This window comes from Condylostylus longicornis, unplaced genomic scaffold (assembly GCF_029603195.1).
Source record: "Condylostylus longicornis isolate FDR11 unplaced genomic scaffold, ASM2960319v2 ptg000076l, whole genome shotgun sequence".
Classification (NCBI taxonomy): domain Eukaryota; kingdom Metazoa; phylum Arthropoda; class Insecta; order Diptera; family Dolichopodidae; genus Condylostylus; species Condylostylus longicornis.
This window is the reverse complement of record NW_026578044.1, coordinates 69193-96764: the sequence shown is the minus strand read 5'-3', so window position 1 is coordinate 96764 and position 27572 is coordinate 69193. Positions and strand designations below refer to the sequence as shown.

Here is a 27572-nt window from a genome sequence, read left to right as displayed (position 1 = left end):
TTGAAAATTGTCTTCGTAAAAAATAGCTATTGGCTTCAATATTTTGTGCTTTCTTAAAATGCAATTAGGGGTGTCGGAAGTAGTGCCATTTTTGGAAAACTACTTCAGTTGATTTTGTAATTTTAACAACGCAGGTACTCCGCAATTTGTCTGCCTTTCCTAATCTATCTAATACCAAAAATTTTCACAATAACTTTTCAATCAACCCAAAAATTTTTCAAAAGGACTTTTAATTGAAGTCCTTTTTTTCTTTTGCTTCTGCCTCTATATTACTTAACTCATCTTTCTAATTTTGTTTTTTCATTATTTTGTTTCTGCTCCTTTACATTTACTATTTTGTGTTACAAGTTTTCTTTTTGTTTTACAATTCATTTCATTTTTATTATTATTCCTATTCGTTCTTCCTTTTATTTTTTTTTGTTTTTTAACTCTTATTTATTATATTATACAGTTATTCTTTACGAGATATAATCACTTCTATTATATAATATAAAATATAATAGAGAAAAAAATTTAATAGTATAAAAATATACAAGCATATATGATGCGATAGTATAACAGAATTATAACAGAAATAACAAAAACAAAACAAAGAAAACACAAAAACCTAGTGGAAAACTCTACTAAAGCCGTCTCTTAATTAAATTTTATGAATGTGAACGACTATTGTCATATGTCAGAAAATAAGGATTCTCTTTAGTTGGACATAAAAATTTTTTATGTGGCGATGACCATGTCAACTCCTTTTCACCATCTGCTTGAAGTAAACTATTCCAAAGTGTTGTACCAACCCATCTAAAACAAAAAAACAAAAATAACAACAGAAAAAATATATGAGTGAATATTATAACAGTTGATAGTACAAAAAATATAAAAAGAGAAAATGAAATTATGTAATTTTTATAAAAAAAAAAAAAAAAACACAAAATGGAGAAAAGAAAATTGTTATTTTTTATATTTTCACATTCTACTACAATATAGAATATAAGAATTAAATGTTAAGAGGATTAGTCAATATAATAATAATATTCAAATAAAATTATTATTGCATAATAATACTTGTATAACAGTTATATATAACAATTACAAGGTATTTTATGAAACGGAAAACATTATAATAAAAATTAAAAATAACAAAAGTTATGAGAAAGGAAAAAAAAATTTTGTAATAATAGTAAAATTTAATTAAAAAATTCCTTGAACTTGACTTGATTACAAAGTATTTGGAATGGAATAGAGTTGGAAAATATTTTTCTCAGAAATCACGTAGAAATATTACAAAAGATTTTTTTCAAATTTATGGAAATTTTTAATTTTTATTTAATGTAGAAGTTTTAAATGCTCAAATTTTAATTGGTTTTCTTTGGTTGAAAAGTATCATGACTTGAGGGAGAATCCCGCTGGAGCTCATTAAAAATTGAGTTTAGTAATAATTACAGGTCATATGTTAATTGAGTATGTGGAAGGGAACGAAAATCTACTGGTGTAAACTTAATGAGCATACTGAAATCTGAATCAGGGTGAGTTCCTTGCTTTAAACATAAAATTTTAAATAAAATTTAACTTGTAATAGCCAAGCCTAGTCAAGCTATATGAGAAAAGCGAATTAGCTTTTTTTATATGTTTTATTCATATACTTGAAGATTGTATATTTAACAGATGGGATAACAGAGATGGGATAGTTTCCCCACACTAGACGTGGAACACACTCCTACACAACTCCTCGAAACCTACTTCCGTGATACATTCGAGTAATATCAAAGGTCCGGCAGACCGTAGCTATGCCGGATTAGTACGTATTCTCCTTCCCAGTATTTCCTTTCTCCTGAATTTGAGGCCCCACAATCCTCTAAAAAAGAACTAAATTTTTTTTTAACCATGTAACATGCAAACCGGTATATCTTAATTTCAGTCATGCTTTATTAAAACTTGAATTTCCGAGTAAACAGAAATAACAGCCACTTTCAGTCTAGCATTAGTTTTTAGTTTTCCTTATTAACCCAAACGAATTTCATTACATCCAAAACAGTTTATTAATAAAACAGGTAATCTAGTTATGAACGGTTTACGAAACTCACAATACCTATTAAACATTTTCATAAATTTACTTTTTTCTAGAAAAAGGACATCTTTTGTAATAACAGGACTTTAAAATAAATTTTTTAATTGTTAAAAGTAATGAAGTGTGAGCGAGAAAAAAAAAATTGTGAATAGAGGGTTTTATTCTTTCACAGAAAATTAAGCAATTACAAAAATTCTACAAAATAGGATGAAAATTACATCAAAACATGAAAAAGGATTAAAAAAAAGGGATATATGGTAGCTGTGCAGAAAAAAAGATGTGGTAGGTTATGAAAATTCTAAAGGACATTACAAAAAAATTATTATTTTCTTTAACTTTTTTAATAAAAATATTTTTTAATATAATTAAAGTTAAATTTTCTGAGAAACTAAATTTGAGTTCGAAAAAGAATGAACATTGTGTAAGGTCATTTTAATTTGAAATGAAAAAAGTTACCATGAGCATAAATTAAATTATATTTTATGATTTTACCCAAGACCAGGTCATCTTTACATAAAATAAAGTCGTGTATTTTAGTAAAAGTATTAAGACTTTGTGTGTTGGTTACTAGTGGGAGAGATTTAAAGTCACAATAATAAAAATTGATTTTAGTTTAATTTGCAGTGAAAGAGATTAGTAGCATTGGAGTTAGTTTTGTTCCATTTTCTGCTGTCCCTTTATTCAGAGAGAGAAAGATGTGCATTCTGCTCTTCAACTGAGAAATATTCAACAACAACAACGCTTTCTAAAATTTTTTGGATATTTTAATATTCATATGGCATATTTATATAAGAATCGAATTCCAAATATTTATAATTCGATTCGAACTGAAACCCTTTTGCGGAATGTGACCACACATTGTTCGTTGGAAATCAAAACGGGAACAGGAAAAAGGGCGCGATCAAAACGCTGGAAAAGTCTTCCGCAGTTACGACAGACTAAGCAGTTTGTGGTAGATCACGACTAGAAACAATTTAAGAAGGTTATAGGGTTGGGTAAGAATCAGGTGAGAACCTCAGTAGGCTGGATCAGGAAAGTGAAGACATTTGGAAATATTGTGAAGAGGAGGCTTTCGCTCATAGGAGTACGGAATAACTGGGAACTATGCTCTCACGGCAGCGGATTTGTGGTATTTCGGGTCTCACACTGTGCTCGTATTGACGAGGAGAGTGGAACGCCAGCAAGTGTTTTAGGGCATTCTCCGTATTCAGGGGCGGGTAGCACAATAGACACGACCGCGATGCCTTGTTACCCCGGATGTAGAAATCTACAGATCTACTTCTTCTTAGTCAGTATTTCAACTCAAAAAATAAGTTAAAATTGGTATTAAATATAAGAAAATATTTTCACTTTCATAATAAACAAAAGTTTTCCTAAATATTTTTTGTTTCCTGACACCTTCCTTAAATATAAATTTTTAAAAAGGAATCTTATTAATTGATATTTTCTTTCAACACAAACTTACACATCGAATTTTCAGAATTATTTATTGTTTTACATTAGGCACTGTTATACATATTCTGTTATACATATACAAATATTATAGAAATTAATCATGCAAACCGAAAATCTTATATAAAAAAAATCTACTATGCTACACGATATAACCTTAAAGCAAATTTTTAAAATGAAACCTATATACCTATTCATTATCTATTATTAATTCCAAAAAGTAACAACAGCAAAAAAAAGCAAAAAAATTGAAAATGATAGCACGCACTTAAACAATATATTCGATAAAATATCTAAGAGGGAAGTAATAGAATAATTCTTAGGGTGTCAGACAATATCAGCATTCCTTTTTTAAAAGAATATTTGCAATATCCTATATATAGTATAAGTCCCTAAAGTCTTAAAAACATATAAGAGATGTTAATATGGAAGAAGTAGAAAAAAAACAAAGGCAAAAGAAAATCTAAATTGGAGATCAATAATAAATTACAAAATTGGTCAATGAACCAAAACTGAAAATGAATTGAAATCTATAAAACAAGAAAAAATATATAGGAGATAATAAGCTTTTTAAAGATTGTACAGAACAAAAAAAAATACAATTTCTATGATATTAATTTTGAAAATGAAATCTAATCCTCCTAACACCGAAGATAAAACAATTTTCTAAAAATGTATTTGGTTCTAAACACTAGATAATGAAATATAATCAAACATGGCAATTACGTTTATCATACTCTCAAACATATTGTGCATTCGCATCATGTCTCACAATCATATTTGAGTATGAATATGTTGTTTTACAGATGATTATTGCTTGCACTAATTTTTGTTAATAAATCTAAAATTAAGTCTAAAACTGACTGCCAGAACGTGAAAAGTTTAATTATATTGATATTTAAATGAAAAATATTAGGTTCACCATTGATGCAACTTGCAACATTATCAAACTTTTAAATCAAACTTGATACAACTTAATCAATTTTATAGTTTGATAACTTAAGCAATCTTAGAGATAGCTCTGACAGATATGCAATATTTAGTTTTGTAATTACTGCTTGATTACTACTTGAAAGTCGTTGCGCGTACATCTAAGTAACTGAACTGTTGCGTCAATTCAAATCAAACTGTTTGATTGCTTGTGTGCAATACAAACAAACAATCATACAGTTTCAAAACTAAAACTTGCATGTTTGCTTGGGTCCTTATAGTTTGATCTTATGTTTGATTACTCCAATTACAAATTTTCTAATTTTGAAATCAAAATAATTTCAGCTATGTGTATAACACATACATTATCAAACTTGTATTAATAAAACCCATTTATACAATAAAAACCACAAAAATCGAATAAATAAATTTTAAGGAGTTTGAAAAACTCCTCACTATAAATTAGAAAAAGAGTATAAAAAAAAATATTTTTGTATGGTAAAAGAAAATGAAAACTAATAAATTTTCATATATAATGACACAAAATACAAGTAAACACCCACATGTTATATGCAAAAACTTTAATGTAAACTACACAAAAAACATATTTTTACACAAACATTCTTATATACTTGTACTAAAGTAAGTGTATGTATAAAGTAAACATAAAATCTTTGTGCTATTTGCCTTGAAAATAAGTCAAGGATATGAAATTGTATAGGAGTAGCTATATTGAAAAATTCCAATAATTTAACACTTAAATTTAGTTTGAAATTTTCATTAAGCCAATAAATATTTTTGAAAATCCTTAATGAAATATCACTACTACATTATTTTAAATGTTTTATCGACAAGGAAGGAGAATAACAATCTTCTCTATGTTAGTAAAAAATATGGAATATATTTGTATATTTTTTCATCTCTCCTAAGTAAATTTAGTTTACTATCATGATTTCTAATTGGAAATATACATATTTGGAATGATATTGAAAATTTAGTATTTGTATGACCTAGATCGGGCGCCACTCCAATTAATTGCATTTTATTTTCGTAAACAACAAAATATGAAGGTATGCTTCTGTTTTTTCTTCTTTTGTTCCCTGAAAATCTTTACATAGAGTAAAGTTTCGATTTAATATTAGAAGTAGGATATGCGATTTCGTTTGATTATCTGCTCATGCGACCTAGATTGGGCGCCAGTTCAAAAAGTTGCATTCCGGTGCCTATATTCAATGAAATAAGCAGGTCGTTAGGGTTTTTTTCAATAGTGCGAAACAAAGCGTTTCCGCTTAGTTCCAGAAGGTTCTGTTTTCAGTAAAAATCACTTCCAGATATAACGAGATTGGTTAATTATGTTGCATGTTTACGGATCACCATAACGAGGACTTGATGCTTAGTGCTTGTTGCACCAGCCTTGTTTATCCAAAATAGAAAATTTGCTTAAAAACTATCAAATTGTTAGCAAAATTACGATATTCTGAATTCGTAGATATAGATAACGTATATCTATAAAATGTAGTAGGATATTTTTAAAATTAGCAAAAATATTTTACTAATTTAAATCCTTTTACATAGTATAACGCATGTATATATGTAATATATAATCTCCATTTCAATGTAATAGAATCCTTAAATTTTTAGAATACATTTGGGAAAATGCACAATTGAAACCATTCGATTAGACGATAAAGGATCTCTGCAATAATAATAATGGTAATATTTAGATACCAATACAGCAGTTTATCATTAGATTATTTTATTTGTATTTTATAGTTGTTTTTGTCGACATGGTTAAAATAAAATTTATGTTTTAATTTTAAAAGCTTTGAAAACAAAAAAAAATTAAAATGTAAAATAAAAAGTGAAAATTTTATTTTGGCAAATGAAATCAAGTGCAAGAGCATATTATAATCCAATGTGTAAGCATAGATTTTAATATTGAAATAAAGTGAAAAACTTTGTAGTTATTCCCTATTGGTGATAAATAGAGTTGAATTGTTAAAAGATATGGAGAAATCATGTGAGGATTCATAAGAGTTTCCTAAAGGGACACTGCAGGCTTAAGAAATACCTAAGCAAATTTGGCTTAGAGGCTGACGGTTCTTGTAACTACTGTGGGGAAGGGGAAGAGACCTCGATACACCTTCTCAATGAGTGTGGAGTGCTGATGCATAAGAGAAGGAAGATTTTGCGGGACCCTCACTGGTGGCCATGTCGTTGTGAGATATTTCCCCGCAAAAGTTGCCGGGATTCGTCAAATATATTGGTCATGAGGGACTGCTCTAAGAAAGACACTGGGCAATCGTGTGGGTGGAAGGGCGAGAGTTGGTAAAGTAGATCTTCTAGGTCGCGGTGTATCAACGCCTTAATCTGTAATCTACAACCGTAATATGAAATTTTGGACAAAAAGCGATCTAGATTTTGGATAAATAACAGATATTTCCGATGAAATTTATACAGTAGTAAATATTGCAATATCAGCCATCATCACAAAGCAGAACATTTTTACAGCCACTTTATATTTTTTATTTAGCTTTTCTTTTTAGCTTTTATTGTACCAACATTTTCAAAACATTGAACATTACTTACGCGTTTCCTTTTTGGCTGATGTGAAAACAATCATAAGCCAAAAGTGTATAATCTGGTTTTCCATTATCAGCCATCATCTAAAAATAAAAAGAACAAAGAATTACACAAATTATAAAAGAAAAAAAAAGTCTCTAATTAAGTTCATATTTTATGGTTTGTTAGCAAATTGTAAGTACCAGGATATTTTTATACTTTACAGACAAAAAAGAAATTGAAAAAAAAAAAAATTAATATTTTAATGCAATAATTTTAGGCGACAAACAGCTAGTAGACATTTCATTAAAAATTATGTGTCTAGATTGCTAATTTTAAAAGTTTTTGGATGACAATATTGGCTTGTTATAATTAAATTTAACACTATAGATATTTTGCTTGTTACGGCTCGTAATTTCTTACTGAAATCTTTTTGGACGGCAATAAAAGCTTTTTGGCATTGAAATTGAAAAGTGATAATTAGAAAAAATAAAATAATTAAGCATTGGCAAAGAAGATTTATTGCTTGAATAAATCAATTTTGTGATAAAACGTCTTCGAAGAAGACCTTCATAAATTCAAAAAATTTGGTTCCATGTTATCAAATAACTGACACACATTAAGATATGCGAAAATTTTTTATTAACTTACCGATAAATTCCTCGAAAATGGTTGAAAAACAACAGCAAATTCTGTTAAATTACGGAACTCTTGTAATTTTGTCACTTCCTCCTCTACTTGGGAGAATTTTTCATGAATTCGTTCATATCTGAAAAAGAATATTATAAATATTATACTAAAATAATCATTCACAAGAAGAAGGTAAAGAAGAAGGTCTGCCAAATAAGAGGCTATTGACGGGGAATGCTCTAATGAAAAAACATCTGCATATTATAGCAAACTTAAATACCATTGAGTAGGACTCTGAGTGCAGAAAACGTGACATAAATTCGCGCTTTATGCACTTCTAACCCTTTGGCTGGAAAAATGTTTCTGCACTTGAAATATATGCGGATGCAATTATTTTGATTCCTTGAATGTGTTGTATTTCATTCATTGGGCAGTATCTTTAAGATTGCTCAACGTGTTGCTCAACGTAGCAAAGTAATTGTGTTTATTATTGGAAATTATTACAACAGATTAGAAAGGCAGACGACCATACCCCATAGGCACCTGTTCGCAATGAGCAATACTACTATGAACAATCTGAAGTCACTTACAAGCTATTTAAATGAGTGAATTTTCGTTATACCCTATTTATTCCTTTGACTTAATAATTTTCGGTATTGAACCCAATGTCTTCGGTCATTATCCACTGCCTCTATTGAATAGCTTATGCTCCCCGAACCCATGGTATGGTCATCGAAAACAATGTCATTAAAATTACTAAAATTTTTATATAAAATTAATCATTCAAAATCTCCAATTTTATAAACTCAAATTTTTTTCTTAAGATTTAACATTCTTAATAAGGTGGCCATATTTCAAATTAAGAACTTGATCAATGCCTATGATTTCCCCACCCATTCATTTGACTTTTTCAATTTTAATTTAAAAGTTACATTAATCTTCTAATCTTTTAGTTTTTTTTTATATATTTTTATATTATGTAATAAAATCTGTTCTACCCTTATACAGTTATTTAATATTATGCTTTAATGTGTCTCCTATGTAGGTTACCATTATTTTATTCATGAATAAAATCCGAAACCATATTTTTTCTACAAAAAATCATTCTCACACAATTATTTTTCGTCTTCAGAATAAGAAGACCAAAAAAAAAGAAGAATCCATATAATTTGGCAGTATCTTATCCTTCATGGCTTCTTTTTCTCCTTTTTTTGTGCTTTTTTAATGTCATAAATCTAAGGGTGTGATCCAATACCGGAAATTAGATTTTCATGACATAAAACAAAAAGAATAACGTAATAGAAAAAAAAAGTTTTATAGATTGTTTTTTTTTCCTTCTTCATTTTTAGGTTTTGAATTAATATACAAGGTGTTCGGTGGTACTCCAGCCTCAGGGTGATAGAATGGTTCCAGAAGAACATAAACTAAGAGAAGGCTTTCTCTTTTTTCCGAAAAGAAGCTCTTTCGAATCGTAAACCTTTTATCTCCGTTTATGGTATTCTAAATTGCCCTTTCTTAAAAGCGTCCAACTTTTATATTTTTCTGTATAACTAAGAAAATATGACAGCCGCAATAAACTTTGTTTAAGAGACATGTTGTATAGGAATAGCACAGGGTCTCGGACAGCTTGTTATATATATATGAATGCATCTAAATATTCATAACACTGTAATAATATTATAAGAGTTCTGGAATTCATATAACCATGTTAAAACAATATTATACATTCTAATATTTCTTATTGCAAGGATATTATTATAAGGAGGCAATTTATCATCATTGTTTCCAGATGTGTTGATGATGATGATGGAAGCAAATTGAATGTAACATGTCTCAGAACACATCACTAACACAAAAGTAGCAAAAACAAAAAAAAGAAAAAAAAAGCAGAAGATTGTTAAAGACTTTCTGCGGTTTAAGAGTGATGAGGAAATTCTGATTGATGAAATTGTTTCAACTTATATTTTCTATAGAGATAGAACTCTATAATACTTTCATCTTCTGCTTTTTTTTCGATATAGATTAAGATTGTAAATTATTATAAGAAGTAAAAAAAAAAAATTGAAATGTGTGTAGGTGCATTTGTTCAGTTTTTTGTTATCTATATTCTATCGTGTATGGTAGAGGAGGTGATCAACCATATAACATTAAATTAAATAAAAAAGAGCAAAAAAAACCATATGTGGTTTATAAGATATTTTGTTAATATAATTAGGTCAATATAACCGGAAATTATAGTATTTTTTACAAGATTTAAGATCTACTCCTTTTTATTTTAAATGGCAAAACATTAATTTTTCCAATACTATAAATTGTTTTAAGAATTTTCCATGAAAATGTGCTTTAATTATAGAGCAATCAATTAAGATGCGATAAGTGTTTGCATCCGAAACATCAACGTACAGATTGACATTGTGAAAATCACTGTTTAGAAGAAATAGAGGCGGAAACAACTTGGTTTGAATTCCAAAATATGCCGCGATTTCAAAATGATTGAACTTACGAAGAGGAGAAACTTCAGGGAAAGCCTACGAGTCAACAAAAGAATGCGGATTGAAGAGTTGTGTCACAAAAGTTGCATGCTTTTTATGTGAGATTGTTATAAGAACTATGAATGAATATCGTCGGAATGGAACGCTTGTGAGTGAAGCCGTTCCCTTAGTTATAGAAGGGCTCATAGCTAGAATATTTTATCGGATGATTTAGTCAGACAAATGATTTTCTATCGGGTGATACAGCCCCATAACCTTATAGGTATTCGGGGTATCATAACCGAACTCAACGTTTACAAAAACATTTGACTGCCTTCTTCAAATCGAAATCTTAAATTTTATTTATTCTTTCATGAAAAAATTAATAATAAAAATTTTTAATTTCTTACCTTTCTAATGTTTTTTGATCCTGTTTAAAAAGATTTCCCACAAAACATGAACATTCCAAATGATTAATTGTTTTACATATTTTTGAATTTGTTTTCAATAGAACAACCTTATGTGGTGGGGGTTCTGTTACCACATTCACAAATGTCCTTTAAATAAAAATTAAAATAAAATATTTACATTAATGTTGAGCTTGTGATTTTTGAGGATTTTAACACTTAAAACTGAAATGAAAGCAAAAACCCTTTTTAAACATATAAGGTAAATGTAGACGTTTGGGGGTATTTGTTATGTATAAAAAATTTCAGCAAATTATAAAGTTACAAATTAAAAGTTAATTGTAATAATAAAATATTTTAAAATGGTAGCTTTTCATATGGTAGACTTTTAAGAATAAATAACAAAGACTGCAAAAACCCTAGAATAAAAGGCAATTAATCAAAAAATTTTTTTTAGATATTTTTTATTTTTTACATACTATACTTGTATTTTACCACATTTTAATTTCAAATTTTTATACAAAATTATTTCATGAATTCAATTAATTTTAAGATATTGGTTTAGAATTTCATACAAATTATTATAAAATATTTTATTTAAAAGTAATTATTGCAAGTAGAGCTTTCAAAAATATGCATTCATACATGCGTTGACATCACCAGAGACAATAAATCATTGCCAGACGCCTCAAGTCTAACCTTTCCTACAAATCATATTCGACGCAGAGTCAATGTAATTCAATACAGAATGAATATAAATTTACTTTTATACTTATTTTTTTGTAATAATACTCGTAACATTTTCGGAAGTAATTTTAGAATCTATTAGAAGTACCAACCTAAGATATACAATAATCAAATTTTGTATATGCAAATAGAGTATCTAATTATGGGGCAAACATTTTCATAAAAAGATATTAAGATTGTAACGTATTTACGATAACGTGTCATGCAATTTTGAATCCAAATACATGCTATACCAAATAAAAATTAGGTGAATTCTCAGAATGCTCACAGGTCTCCTAACAGGAGATTTTGATGCACCTTCGGCGAGTGTGGGGCGTTGATGCAAGGTAGAAGGGAATTCGTTTCAGTAAAAGAGCTGCGAGAAGTCGATCTTATTAAAAAGTCGATCTTAATAAAGGAACGCTCTAGACGTGATGAGTGAAAGGAGGGGCACAGTAGATCGCGATGATTTATTACTTTATGCCTACTCTATTCCAATCTAATCTCATAGAATCAACAAGTCGATATTTTACGATAATTAAATAGTTGTTGTTTATTTATATTCTTTTCTTTTCGCACTTATAGCTGTAAATTACTGTTGAGTTTTTGACACGGCCAAATTTCTTTGCATTATATGCCTCTGTCGATTCCCCTTATTTAAAATATTTTCAATTCCCAAAATTTGTATTTGCAATTTCGTTTTTTTCTTTTATAAATTTTTTATTATACTTCATGTCATTACTCTTTTGGCAACGTTCAACCAAATTGGCCAAAAAACAAAGAAAAATTTAGAAAATTTAAAATCTGCTTGTTACTTCTACTTTGACATTAAAATTAATCTACTTTCTAAGCATTATACAAGTATCAAATTTCTCGAAGCAGCCGTCTTTTTCCCAAAAATAAAAAAAAACTTTCAATTTAACCCTTATTAACCGCATTACCAAAGAACAGTGAAAAACATACTTACAAATTTAAAAAAAAAAACAAAAAACTGTTAAAACCAATTTTCAGAAATTTCATATTCCATAAAATTTATTGTTAAAAAGTCTAATGTATGTGTATATTTATAAATAATTGCATTTCTTGACAATTACAGTTATTTGGTTCCACCAATATACAAAAACCCCCATTGCAAATTGAATTTAGTATTTAGAATATGAGAAAGAGAGAGACAGAAAACATCATTTTAGATTTTTAAATAGGGAGAAAATTATCTTCTATGGCAAACAATACAATGTATATAACGTGTATTTAGAGATAAAATGAGATAAAAAATATGCACATACTCGTACACACATTCAAATTGTAGTCTTAAATTTAGTATTTAATTTTTCCTTTCGTTTCCCTTAATTTACATTCAAAATTTTACTTCGTTTTCGGTTTATAATTTTATTCTCTTATTTTTGTTTTTTTATAATATAAATGTGCATCAAATGATCTATGAAAATAGAATTGAAATGAATAGAAAAAAAATCTGATGTGGTCAGCACATAACCGACCGCATTGTGTATTGTCTAGTTAAATGAAAGTGTTACAGAATATTATAAAAATGTCTGTTAAATAATTCTTTCCAATTTTTAGGACATTAGTAAGCTTATAGTTAACATACTTAGAAAAATGTAAATTTGGCTCTTAGTAGAGTTTCGCTTTGTGCTACCCGAATTCCCTGAAATGCTCGCCAGTTAGTTTCGGTGACAACCAGAACTCAAATATCAAATTTCAAGAAATTCCATCAATTTGTTCTGTGGATATGGTGAAAAATATAAAATCGGCCCGCAAATCAGTTCTCGAGCCCTGATCTTTCCAAAAAAGTTATATGTTCATTGCTTTAATATGAGGAATTCATATATTAAATTTCAATGAAATCGGTTGATTATTTCTCTTTATATACACAAAAATGTATGTTTGGCCCGTAGTAAACGTCTAGTTGCCGATGCCTGATCTTTCCAAAAAATTTACATGTTCATTGTTTTAATACGGGGAATTCACATATTAAATTTCAATGAAATCGGTTGATTATTTCTACTTATATACACAAAAATGTATATTTGGCCCGTAGTAAACGCCCAGTTGCCGATGCCTGATTTGTTCCAAAAGCTAGGAATTTTTACGGACGGTCAAACAAAGCTTATATATGAAATTTCAAGTAAATCGGTTGAATATTTTCTTCAAAATGGTGAAAAATGTGAAATCGGCCCGCAAATCAGTTTTCGAGCCCTGATCTTTCCAAAAAATTTATATGTTCATAGTTTTCATACGAGGAATTTATATATTAAATTTCAATGAAATCGGTTGATTATTTCTCTTTATATACACAAAAATGTATATTTGGCCCGTAGTAAACGTCCAGTTGCTGACGCCTGATTTCTTCCAAAAGTTAGGAATTTTTGCGTATGATCGAGCAAATCTTATATATAAAATTTCAAGTAAATCGGTTGAATATTTTCTTCAAAATGTTCAAAAATGTAAAACAGGCCCGCTAAAAAGTGCAGTTCCCGAGGCCTGATATATACCAAAAGTTGATCGATCCGTGCCATGGTGGAAACAAACTTACATATAAAATTTCATCAAAATCGGTTCAGCAGAACTTGAGATACACGCGTGCACACACAGACCGACAGACCGACAGACCGACAGACCGACAGACCGACAGACCGACGGACCGACAGGTTGCTAAAAATAGTTTATTTACACTTCCCTACTATGGAGAAGTACGTTCCCACCGAAAACTCGATATGCAAAATTTGTTGCCATCACATAACCTACCTATTGTTTACACAATACGGTCGGTAAAAAGTAACTCAAAATTGAAAATAATAAACAGCAAAATAAGGAAAGAGCAAAAAAAAAATAAAAGTAAAAGAAACTGACAACCTAGAATTTTAATCGTACACCTGTCATTCAAAGAGAGGATATTTTGAAAAATGATATTTTTTTCGTTAACTTTCATTGTATGTAGAAAATGGTCTGCGATGCTTACACAGAACTTGAAATGTCAGATAACACTGTTGTATATATATAGAAAACGAACACAAACAATAAAAGTTTAAAGGAAAAGAATAACAATTTATAAACAACCCCAGAAGATTCAAAATGAATTCTCACTCGCTTAGACATAGACCACATTATAGAAAAGACAACACAAGTGAATGAGCATTCAAAGTATAAGAAGAAGGAATTTCAGTACAAAACATTATTTTTAACTTAACGTCGTCATTGCATTATGAACAAATACTCTAAAAAGAGAGAAAGAAAAAAAAAACAACATGAAATTGAAAAAGAAATAGTAACCGTTACTTTCTACATTTTTATAATTCATCATAACGGTAATAAACAATTACAATATTATTTCTTATTGCATATAGAAAAATTTTCCAAATAATAAACAATAATTTTTGTGATATCAAAGATTCACCAACCGAATTTTAATAATTTGTTTTTGAATTTCATTTTCAATTGCATACTGCAATTCAATGATCTTTTCTGCGATTTTTATATTAAACCGTATGTAATTCACGATTGCCGTCCTATCGCAAGTAAACAAGACTTCTTTTCCTCAATAAGGATAGCCGTACTAGGTGGCTAACAGTTTAATCTAACTAGATGGAGCTTGAGATCATTTTGACTAGTATAATCGAATATGAATACTCTTATCGAATAGTGCATGACCTTAAAATTAAACTTGTATCGAAATTCTTCCTATTTTTGACAATTAATTTTCAATACAAAATTTTTCAATACAAAAATAAATTCATAAATATTATTGCTTTTATAATTTGAATCACAAAATTTTGCATAAATACATAAAAAATGAGTCATGAAAAACGAATTCTTATTTACTGTGACATTGAGAAGAGAAAATGTACATGTCACTAACAAAAACGTAATATAAAACAACCAAATTACACCCCACAAAAATGACGTTTTATAAGAGATGATGAGAGATAAAATACAACTGATAAAATGCAACTGATACAATACTGACTAACGGTTATAATAACAATAATGATGAAATAATAAAACATATAAGAGAAATCATAGAAAGAAAAAAAAAATAAATAAATAACTGTTAGTTTACAACTGTCACATATTTTTATATCAATCAATCAAAGTTCTCTCTTAGCATTATATCATTGTGTTGTGGGATGCATGTTTCAAATTGTGGCTGTATGAAAATTAAAATAACCGTTGTTCTATTTTTTTGTTTTATTTTTTTTTATAAAATATTTTATTGTTGTTACGGTCGGCTAATGAGCTTCTCATGACAGGATAACTGTGCGATATATAATAGAAATGTTTTTTTTTTGTGTACAACAACCTGAATAGCAGAAGTCTTATATTTATTATCAAGACACTTTCAATTTCCTTAGCTGTCAACTAAATTTTTTTTTTTTGTTTTTCCTGTTTATAATGTCATTCTTATTTTAAGATTTTGCCTTTTGTTCAAGAATACTCTTTATAGCATCTTTCAAATCGTTGCATGAGGGGAATTAAAATATATGTACATACACGTGTATGTTTGTGTATGATTGTACGGAAATTCCAGGATATTTTTGCAATATTCTCAATATTTCAATTTCTTATAATTAAAATTATTTAACTGTGCTTTATTGCTCGCAGACTTCAATTAAAATTCATTTAAAAATTTCCAACGTATGAAATGGTGGTTTATTTAATTTCTAACAAACAACGTCCGCATTAATTCAAAGAAACATTGCGAGATGATTTTCGAAAATTGTTTTAGTATATAAATTTTATTATTTAATGGTTATTTAGTAGCTACAACAGATCTATTCCTTCCACGCAGCTTTTTCTGACCCTATCTGGCTTATCGGTATAAGAAGCCACAGAAATTATGTCTTCTTAATTCTCTAATACTTCGAATAACAACAGAAATGGCAGAGAACACAACAGAAAATCGATATTTATACAGTTGTTCCTACATCCCGCTTTGAATATTGGATGTTATATTTAAAATATTCTATTTTGCTTCAATATAAATATTCCTTCATGACAAACAATGGAATTACAAAACGCTTCAGTAAATCATGAAGAAGTAATATTCAAGTTTTAACTGCTTCCATCTATAGATACGTATTACAAGTAGATACCTGTATTCCTTTATATATTTAAATACAAGCATACTTCAATAAAATATATTAAAATAAGAATGAGATAAATGTCTACAAATTATTAAATTTTTAAACGAGACGTTAATAATAATTAGACATGATAGATAGAAATAAAATATAAATTTCTTTTTAAATTGCTTGAAATGAATCGTTATATGTGTGTAATACGATGGATCTATATTCTAATAATACATATGTATATCGTTAATATCTATTACGTACGCTAATATGACATTATAGTCTACTGATTTTCTAAAAAATGGTAGGTATAATAAGTATAAAAGAATAAAAATAATAAGATGTGGAGAATTCATAATAAGTATTTGGAGAGAAATAGAAAAAGAGAGAAAGTGAAGTAAGGAACACACAAATTTTATGAATACTTATACGAGAATGTGTTTATGTTAATCATTTTGTATAACCTAACTGAACATTATTGTTATGAAACTTTTATTTCCATATATACTTATAACTTTATTATAACATTTTCGTTTTTGATTATTAAAATAATGTTATACAAAAGTGTATGTTATAAGTGTATGTATTTGTTTTCTTTGTAAATATAGAATTGAAAGTGATATTTTCTATTATTATTCTCATAAAATAAAAAGTAATATGCTATCTATTATGACTATAATAAAATATACTTTTTCACTTCTCATCTTTTAATAGTGTTATTTCCTCTTAATTATCAATATTCATTTTTTAACGAAATCAAACGATTTATGGCAAATGTTTGTTATATTATAAATTCTGGTATATTCTGAGAAATCAATTTATCTGCAAATAGGATATAAAAATTTTTCCATATTTTTATACTTATTTAATCTATTACTAATAAAGAACTGGAAAAAAGAACCGACGGTAAAAGGTCTGAGAATGATGTATTAAAGACAGTAGATAAGATTAAGGGTCGGTTTGAGGGATTGAACAATTTTAGAACAACTTCATTTTCTTCTAACTTAACGCAGAGTGAGATATTCAGTTTTCGTATGTATTGTTTTACTAAATGGAAATCAGAGCAATAATATGCTTTTATAACATTTTCGTTAAAAACGTAACTTAGCATGTTTTTCAATTAAATACAAGTTGATTGTCAAACTCCACCAGGAACATTAGCTATAAAAGGGCCCATTCCATGTAAAGATGAACAAATTTATGACTTGTTTGAAGTGCGATGAATTTCCACAATACTATCAAAAATTTCAGGACACACTTTCTATATTGCATTCGTTAGGACCAAGGAGAATTTAGAATTTTAATTTTAACTTTTTTTTTTCAATTTAAGAAATTTATTTAAATGAGTTTAGATGAGAGTAATACTGAAGAAATCGTAATCAATGTTAATAATGATGGTGATTGTGATGTTACACAATAATAGTAAATAACAATGACTTTATGATGTCAGCGACAGAAATTAAAAAAAAGAAAATGAGAGATGATAAAACAGATAATAATTATATATGCAGATGACGTATTAAATGAATAATTGATGATGAGAAATTGATTAAGTGTTGTGTAAAATAAATATTAAAAAATATAATATAGAAGATTTGAATAAATTATAACAATAGTAAATGAGTGTGTAAGTAAGTATACATATAGTACAAACTCTATATACTAAAAATGTAAATAACTAATTAATACCATATCAAAATATTACTAATTTGATGCTTGAAAATTTAATTATTAAAAATGTAAGGAAATAATAAGATAAATTTCAAAGAAGAAAATATTAATTTAAATTTCATTATTATAAATACAAAATGTATTTTAAGAATATAATTAAGCTATTAAATTAGTATTCACGTGATAATACAATAATAATGTAAAATTTACGTATAATTTATTCCTAAATAAAATCAATAATAGTTTATAAATTAAATAATCTGCAAGTATTTAAGATTAAGTTTTGGAAAATTTTGAAATTTAATTAAAAGAAGAATTGACAGTTTAAACTCATGAGGTGTAAATTTCTGATTTTCTTTTCGTGTGATATAGTAGATTGCAGATTGGAGCGATGACACAATGCGACCTGAAAAATCTATTTTGCCCTACATCACGACCGTTGAGTATCTTGCCTGGAACACCCCTTCGAGACCCATTCTTTTGATGAATCCGAGCAGCTTTTCCGAGGAATCCTACGATGATATTAGTGGGTTACTATGACGTGGAACATTAAAAACCTCAGCAGATCTCAAGTAGCTGAGTTTTATTTTTTAAGGAGGTGTAGTTCAACATAGCCGGAATAATAATGTTGTCCACAACAATGATGAATGAAACTAATATTAGCAGCAAATATCGAGAACGAATGTCAACTCGTGTGAATGTAGACATCTTATTGAATTCACTTCATTATACTAATATTTTACATTTTTAATATTTTATTTTTAGACCATAGTCGATTTTCATTTAACAAAAAATTTCAATTAAAACTCATAGTTCACACTCTCTTTCAATTGAACCATATTCTCAATTGAATTATGAACTAATCAGAAATTATTAAGATTGAGAAACAGTCATGCAACATTAATATTCTTCATTATTTTCTAATTAATATTTCCAACTTTTTTAACAAAGAATATACAAACAATACTAAATTATTGAACACCAATATGTTGAACAAGAATCAAACTTTCTCGGGAATTCATAAAACATTCATTATCTAATAATGTATAAAGCTATACATATATTTTTATATGGGTCCTTAATCAATGTAAGAATATTAGGGGAAATAATAACAAGCTATAAGGAACTCATCAATATCAGATTTAATATTTTTTTTAATATTCGTATCCCTTTTCCCTTTTGATTTTGATTTATAACATTTAAAATATAACAATATGAATACAAAAGAGAAAAACATAATAACAATACAAGTTAGTAAATAAAAACAGTAATAATTATAGTACAGTGTTAATGAGATGATAAATCGAAAATAATATTGTCATTAAATTTACGGCCAACGTGAATGTTGTAAACGTATACCCTATAATTTTCTTCCATTATAAAATGTCTACATAAAGTTTATAACTGTATGTATATATGCGTGTACATTATGATTATAATGTTCTAGCTGGCTTTAATATTCTTTTGTATAAATTTTAAGGAGGATACATAATTTAATTACCAGTAAATATTCATTCAGATACAATATGTAAGTTTGTGATTCCAAGGTATTTTTTCGAAAAGCAATTATTCTGAATTTTAAATCATAGAACATTTAACTATTGGTACCTACTCGTATTCAATATTTAGTTCTATATTTTTGAAACAAAATAAAGAGTAGTACTCGCAATAAGAGAGGCGGAACCCACCCAGCCACCCACGCAAAACCCGTGCATTTGGCCAACAAGACCTAGCGGCAATCCATAAATTAAACCTTAAAACCCCATGTGATATCAATCTAAAAAAACCATCTACCGGAATCATTTAACTTCCTTGATGAATATCAAAAGCCACTCCAAAGACACCCCCGACAGGTCTCTGAGGACATGGTAAAGAAAAGTCTTCTACAACAGGGACGAATAGTCACAAAGAACATGTTCCACATCTTCCACCTCCGCAAAGTCCTAAAATTACCGACCGACATCATGCTAGTGTTACGTCGGTATTGTACACTAAGTGGCGGAGAGAACACTCATGCGTACAGCAATATTTTTAATGAAAATACTCAACACATGCACTCAAGACTTTTTTTTACGATGAAGTAAACTTTGAAAATATGCTCTCTACCTTGAATATTTACCTGCAGTTTTTTTGTTTTATTGATCTAATTTCATTACATTTTTATGGATTTCGTGCACTGTAATAATTTTGACACAATAACAACACACAATAAATATGATAGCAAATATAAAAGAACTTTAATACAATAAAAGAAAAAAAAATGTAATGTAGGTATAAGAGCTCTCTAACATATCAAAACCAAATATTGGTTAGTTGGGTTATTTTGGTTTCTTGGTTGCGGTTATCTGATAAGTTATAGATTTTCAAAATATATAAGTACAAAATAATATTTAAACAATAAATTCGAGCCAAGCATGACACACAATACTTTTTATGCAAAATACAACAAAAAAAAATTATTATTTTACTTGAACGTACACTTAGGTGGGTTGTACAAATGTGTATGTCTAGGAAAACCACGAACATTTACCATATTTCATAACTACATACTATCCTGAATATGGAAAACATGAAAACATCAACACTTGATGTTAAACAACAAGAAAAAAAATAATTGTAAAAGTGTTCTTATGTTCTTATTATGTTTGTAAATTTATGTTACAACATTCAATACATTTTTTTGTATTATTACATATAGAGGTATAGAGTAGAGAGAGTCGTTTTAAAGAAATGTTAAATTGAATACTTAAAATATACTTTAAAAAAAATATTTAAAATTTCATAACAATAGGTTAAGTATTATGTAGGTATACTAAAACGGCAGGTCAAGAATCTTCTGGGAGACACTTTAGGAAGATCATAGGGTTAGATAGGAGCCCGGTGAGAATTTCCACTAATGTATTGACAAGGCATTGCAGACTTAGGGGTCAATTTAGGAGACTACACCTAAATAGTGAGGACACACGCCGATTTTGTGGGAAGGATGTAGAGGGACCTCAGTGCATCTTTTGGAAGACTTTGCAGCTGAAGGAAAATAGTGGAGAACTACGTACTCATTACTCCTCAACTGCAGTCAGCCGAACAGGTTTCGAGCGGGTGTTGTAAAGGCCTGCTACAAATCTAGTAGGTTATTACATTAGTTACATAGTACATTAATTGTACAAAATTTTGTAAAAGTAATATTTAAAATTTATATAAATAAAAAATTTAATTCACTTACCTTGGTAAATTATCACGTAAATATCTTAAAGCTTTAATCATATTTCTACGATGTAATTTTGGTAAAATTTCTGGATTTTTCATTGTACAAATAAATGTACAAAAATCATTTCCACCTGGTGATAGAAATTTAGAAAACAAAGGAAAAAAAATAAAAAATAAAATCAAATTAAATTTTATATGAAATTAATTATGCGATCAATATTTTCAAATATTCCAAAAATTTTAAGACATCTAGTCTATACTTCAATATTTACAAGGTGCTTTGTAAAGATTAGAAATAAAATATTATCAAATGTTTGCTTTAGATAGGAAATATTGTTCAGATACTTCTTGGGTATTAATTAGTTGTATGAGAATTAAATTTACTCGCCTATTGTTATAGCAACACAAAACTCAATTTGTTGTCTGAAGGGTATCTGTGAAAGAAAATAATTCAATTTAAGATATATTTTACACTAGTAAGACCTTTTAACTTAAATCATTCTAGTCAGCTGGCTTGAATACTAGAAATAAACAAGGTAATTTCTGCTTTTTATGAATAAATTTTGTTTTACCAACCACACCATTTCACCAATCAGTACACCAACCAAATTTTAAGGTAACTTCAAACAAAACTGAATTCTAGGAAACAAATTGAAATTCCACACACCTTAAATTTTAATCAAAAAATTTAGAATGATTCACTACAATCACTTAATGATAATCAATAATGCCACTAATATTATCCAAATTGATCTCAGATCCCCTTGTATTTTAGGTGTACTCTTATAACTACATTCATTCATATATGAAATATTTATTCCCCAATATTTATTATTATAATTTCGATTAAAAATTTTTTAATCATATTATATTCTTTAATTTAGCTTTGTAACAAAAATAACGAATTCTCTCATCCCTCTTCACTACACACACACGACTGACACACACACAATATGCTAATCAAAATAAAATTTCAATTTAACAAAAAAAGTTTTCAGTAATTTCATTTTCAGTCTGAAAAGTTTAAAAAATAAAAGAAAAAGTCAAAAAAAGCACAACAACAATTTAATAATTCCATTTTTCTCACAAAAAACAAAAATTTTTTTTGACGTTTAGACTTCAAAATGTGATTTTACCACAGTTATATAACACTTTCTTTCTCTTTCTTTTCCACTTTTACTATTTATATAATATTCTATAAAATGACGAACACCTGTTAAATTTAATACCACTTTTCTCTTTTAGTTATGATTGCGTGAAAACTTGAACACCTGTATTAGTACTTTTTTTTCCTTTTATTTTCAAATTTGCTTTATTACAATTTTTCTAATAAAAATAAAAGAGAAGAAAATAAGAAGAGCAACACTAAACTTCTTTCTTTTTTGTTATTGTTTAGGGAATAAATTTCAATTTATTATAAACTTTAACAATTTTCAACTCTTATAATTTGATTGAAAACTCTCTGTTATACAAATCGAAAGGAAAAATATTAAATTAAAATATTAGATGAATTAAAAATAAAAATTAGCAATATCCGGAGAGAAATTCGTATTGTATTTTAAAGAATATAAAAGTTTTTTGATTATGCTATTAAAGAATGCAATATGAGACAAGTTCTTAAGTGAAACAGTAGAGGGATTTTAGATGTTTTCAAAAATAATTCTTTAAATGTTTGTCAAAAATCAAAAAAAATATTCGTGCTCAGCGATAGGCTAGTATTATACTCGTACAATCACTCAGCGATACAAGATAACACAACATAGAAGAACAATGTAATAAGACCGACTCGACTATCAAGGCTCGTGCTCATATTTCTACAGATGTTAACAACCTTAAAAATAACAATTTTAAGAGGCTAACTATTGGCAACACAGAGTGAAATTAAAACAAAAAGCTCATTTACTATTTTCATTTCTTCAATCCGTCTGTAGAATTATTAAAAACTTGAAGAAGCAGATTACGACAGAAAGTAATTCCAAGTATGGTGTACAAGTGTCCAGCCCTAGCTATAAAAGAAGATTTCGTGGGCTAGAACAAATAAATATCCGGGAATATTAGATTCAAAAAGCTTACCAACGTTCGTTTGCAATTTGGATGTGCCAGACAGAGTCTTGCAGGTATAGAGAACCTCATTATAAAATGTTGTTATTAGCATGCCCCTTCATCTAACACCAAATTTATAAAATAAGAGATTTTTTTAAGAGATTTTTTTTAAGAGATTCAACAGCATCTTTTGTGATTTACAGTCTGCTTACATTATGACTATTTCTAGGGATCACAAAGTACAGTCTGAAGTACCTTAGTTAAAATATGATGTAGTCAGCCTTAAAGTTAGAAAGCATTATAAGTAAATATTATATTTGAACATTTTTTTTGCAAAAATGTAGCATAAACTTTAAATGCACAAATGCCCTCCAAGGGCAATATATAACCACATTATTTGCAGACTTACTTTTGGTACACATAAATTCGGTGCAAAGACATCTCATTTCACACTCTCTACACCCTCTAAATCAATATCAACAAAAAACTCTGACTGGGGTATATAAATTGGTTTAAATATAACACCATCATTTTGGATTGATACTTAATTCTCATGTAAATCCTTGTTTATTTCCTGTTCTTTTTTTTTCTCATATCACATTCAATGAGCTCAATATTAAATACAGAAAAGAGCCTATAGTATAATTTAAAAAAAATTGTACTCGTAGAAAGAGTAAAAAACAAAAAAAAAATTTCCTAGGCTCATGTTTCATTTTTATATCCTGCCTGTGTTGATGGTTCCTTCCTTTTATTGTTTTTCGTTTCATGCACTCAAACTCTTAATACTTAAAGAGATAGTGTATATAGATGAAACAAGCAAGAAACACAGATTCCCTTCCAGATATTTGCTCTTACAATTTTTCCAGCAAAAATTACAAAAAAAAAAGAGGAACGTTTCCAACCCATTATCATGTGATCCGATTTTATAATTTTTATTTTCTATTTTTTTCTTTTTTCACTCGTAATCCGATTCTATAAAAAAAATAGACTTACATTTTGTGTACCTTTACCGGTATAATTTTTTTATTTACAAGAAAAAAAATGCCAGACTTGTGTACAATACAAAGTAACCCTAAGCTTCAAATTCAATTTTATTTAGCCTAAATGATACTAATAAGTACGTATAGACTATGTGCCTGTGAATAATTCGAATGTTTCTTGTTTGTAGTACAACAACCAAATGGGAATCACAAGTACCTATCTTTGAGAATCCTATTTTTAAATGAATACAAAAGTGAATACGAAATTATAGGTACTTGAAGTGATAAAAATAAAAAAGCATACACAGTATTTTTAAGTAAAAATTATCGTTTATGGAAGAGGAACTGAGATTGTTTCGTAGATTTTGGTAATTAATTTTGGTGTTTTTCTTTCAACTTTAAAAATTGTTCCTGACCGTCATAAACTGTTGCTTAAATAAATTTGATGAACTTGTTAAACCTTTACATTTTTCAGAATATTCAGAGAACTATCAAAAAGGTCTTTAGTCATGAACTGCAAATTACGATTCCTCTTTATCTAGCATTCTTACATACGGTTTTAGTGCCAGAAAGAGGACTGGAAATTTTTTCGGGAGCAATTTCAATAAATTTCAATTCATATATAAAAATCTAAATAAGTAGAAAAAAGAGATTCTCAAATGGTATCGGTGGATCAAAAACTGACTCACACTTTGATCTAGTCTTTCAACATTTAGGTAAATTATATTACTGAATGGAAAGGTATAAATTTTAAACCCACCCGTAGCCACATTTACGAAATATATGTCATTAAACCTTAATCAATGACATAATGTTCGAATACACTGGAGATTTTCGTAATCGAAGGACTTTGATACTCGAACAGGTCATTCATGCTGAGCAAAATTCTTCTTTAAATTTAAAAAACTTATACTCATATTTTGTTTAAATCATACTTTTAGTCTTGTAGTGTAAATATTATCAGATTTGAGTAACGATCCATGAAGGCATGGGAGGCTTTTTGAAAACAGCAGCAAAAACCAAAGAACATAGAAAAAAACACTGTTACATTTTCCTTGATTGTGATTTTCTTTCACTTTTTGTTATGTTTTATTAGCGCTTTTTAATACCGTCGCGCCATCCTATCTCTTTCAACACCAGAGATCTCTAATATGATAACCTAGTTCTTTTCATATTCATTTCTTTTTTCTTCTTTTAGACTATACGATTGTATTCCTCTATAGTGGTGTTGTTGTTTTTATCTTATATTATGAATGGTTTTCTGCTCTTTTCCTCTTTTCAACGATTGAATGATTCATTCCAAAGAATGTCTTCATATTTGCATAGAAAAGAAAAAACGAATCGTATAGGAAAACCAAACAAGAATTACAAGTTCATAAAATATCATCAAGGATAAATATATTTTGCTCTTTCCTTTTTGGAGTGCATGTCCCGATCCATTAATTGAAAATATTAAGACAAAAAATAAAAATTGATTCATAGATTTTTAAATTTTTATTTTCTCTTCTTTCTTTTCTTTCCTGGGAAAATTCCCACAACTTTTCCTTGTGTCTAATGTGTTTAATTTTTTAAAGTGAGTTGGCAGATTGTAACCTTACCTAGTCTGAGTAAGGATAAAATGTGAAATACAAATAATGAAGCAGAAACAAAAACAAAAGAACAATAAGAATGTTGCCAACACCACGATTTCTCATAAATTTTTTTTCTTGTTTTCAATAAGAAATTCATGTGTCGTTTCGGCTCCTCTTGTTTACAAGTTTTTTGTTTGATATTGAAATTTTCTTTATGTATTTTTGGTATTTTACGAATAGGATGGATTTTATTGTTAGTTTTAAAAGGTAAAAGTTTTCACCTACCTACATGTACAAATATATGAAATGATTATACGAATACACGTACCTGTACTATTTAGTTTTAAAAAATTATGGCTCTAATTTGGATTTGGTCTGATGATGCACCCCGGTTAGTACAAATATGCCAATTTGTTATCACAGTAAAATCAAAAATATTGCATATCTTTCGGCGTAAGAAAATCTAATACATGAGTTATTCAAACTAAGTGGTAAAATTTAAATTTTATCAATATTTTAGAGAAGACTAATATCGACAAAGGGTCTGCAAGGCAATCGTGATTTATTATTAGGACCACAAACTTGGCGCAGAGACCCTGTTAAAAATTTAAACAAAAATTTTGGGAATGAGCTCTTAATCCTGTATACTATTAACTATTTGTCTCTTCTTCTCAATCTTCAAACACATACAGAAGAGTTCATTGATTTTAATTTGAAAATTTTTTTACGTAAAATTTGAACCTTAAAAAATTCACTTGTTTTTGACCTTCATGCGAAACTTCAATTTTCAATAAAAAAATTCATGTGCTATGAGAATAGTTTTACTTTTATTTTTTTTATCGGGTTTTCATTAATTTTTGCGTTTTCAATTGGAAATTTCATACATTCTTGTTGTAGTTGAAGTTTTTAATAAATTTTCGAATAATAATTTATTGAAAATTTTCCATAGACCTCAGTGTAACCTAAATATAGCATGAATAGAAAAATAGATAAGGATGAATAAAAATCCATATAGGAGGTTATTTTTTAGGCTGTTTTAGAATCAAATAAATTTTGTATTCATGCATGGAGGTATAAAAGTAAATTATTGTAGCTGCCATGAATGTGGTAACAAAGAAAAAAACGCTCACATATATGGAAGTAAAGAGGTTATACAAATGTTCATTTAATATAAACTTTAAATGATTTATTAAAAGGCACCTTCACATATTCACACATAAGCACAGATTATATATGGCTCTGTTCTCATACTGCTCCTATATGTAATGGAATAGACTACGAGTATCTTGAATGAGAAAAAAAAATTTTTAATAATATAGATCACGCGATCAATTTATTACTTTGTAAAAGTTGGAATATTAATAACTCCTGACATAATATTTTTTTGTCTAACGTGCCACTGGTGGATTCAACTCTTAACATTTTTATAATGATTTATTAAAAACCGGTCTTTTTCGTACATTTCATTCATTTATATGCTTATATAAAATCTAATTTTTTTTATTTCTAAGCTGATTATATTCTCTTATATAAGAAAAAAATGGGAATTTTATTTTAAGGATGCCCTATACAAAATAATTTATTGTTATTTAATTATGTTCAATTAATTTTGATTATAAAATATATGAGGGTTATGTTTGTATGTATATAGAGCAGATCTAATATTTTCTGAGGAGAAATTAATTATTTTTGTGTACCAAAATATTGATTTGATTGAATGTAATTATCATGTGTGAATTTAAAATACATTTCGAAGTTTTATAATACAAAAGA

The 27572-nt window shown here is 28.1% G+C and overlaps 1 protein-coding gene across 2 annotated transcripts in view; it reads right to left on the bottom strand.

Moving 5' to 3' along the window:
• Positions 1-562: 562 nt before the first annotated feature.
• Positions 563-27572, bottom strand: part of LOC129612720 (phospholipase B1, membrane-associated-like) — a 46058-nt gene continuing 19048 nt past the window's right edge. For both annotated transcript variants that reach the window (XM_055526475.1, XM_055526477.1), the window contains 5 exons: positions 21222-21336; positions 10518-10664; positions 7658-7775; positions 7034-7110; positions 563-795 (listed from right to left, as the gene is read on the bottom strand). In XM_055526475.1, coding sequence (XP_055382450.1) covers positions 648-795; positions 7034-7110; positions 7658-7775; positions 10518-10664; positions 21222-21336 — 605 coding nt within the window. In that variant the 3' untranslated portion in view covers positions 563-647. The remainder of the gene's footprint in view (positions 796-7033; positions 7111-7657; positions 7776-10517; positions 10665-21221; positions 21337-27572) is intronic.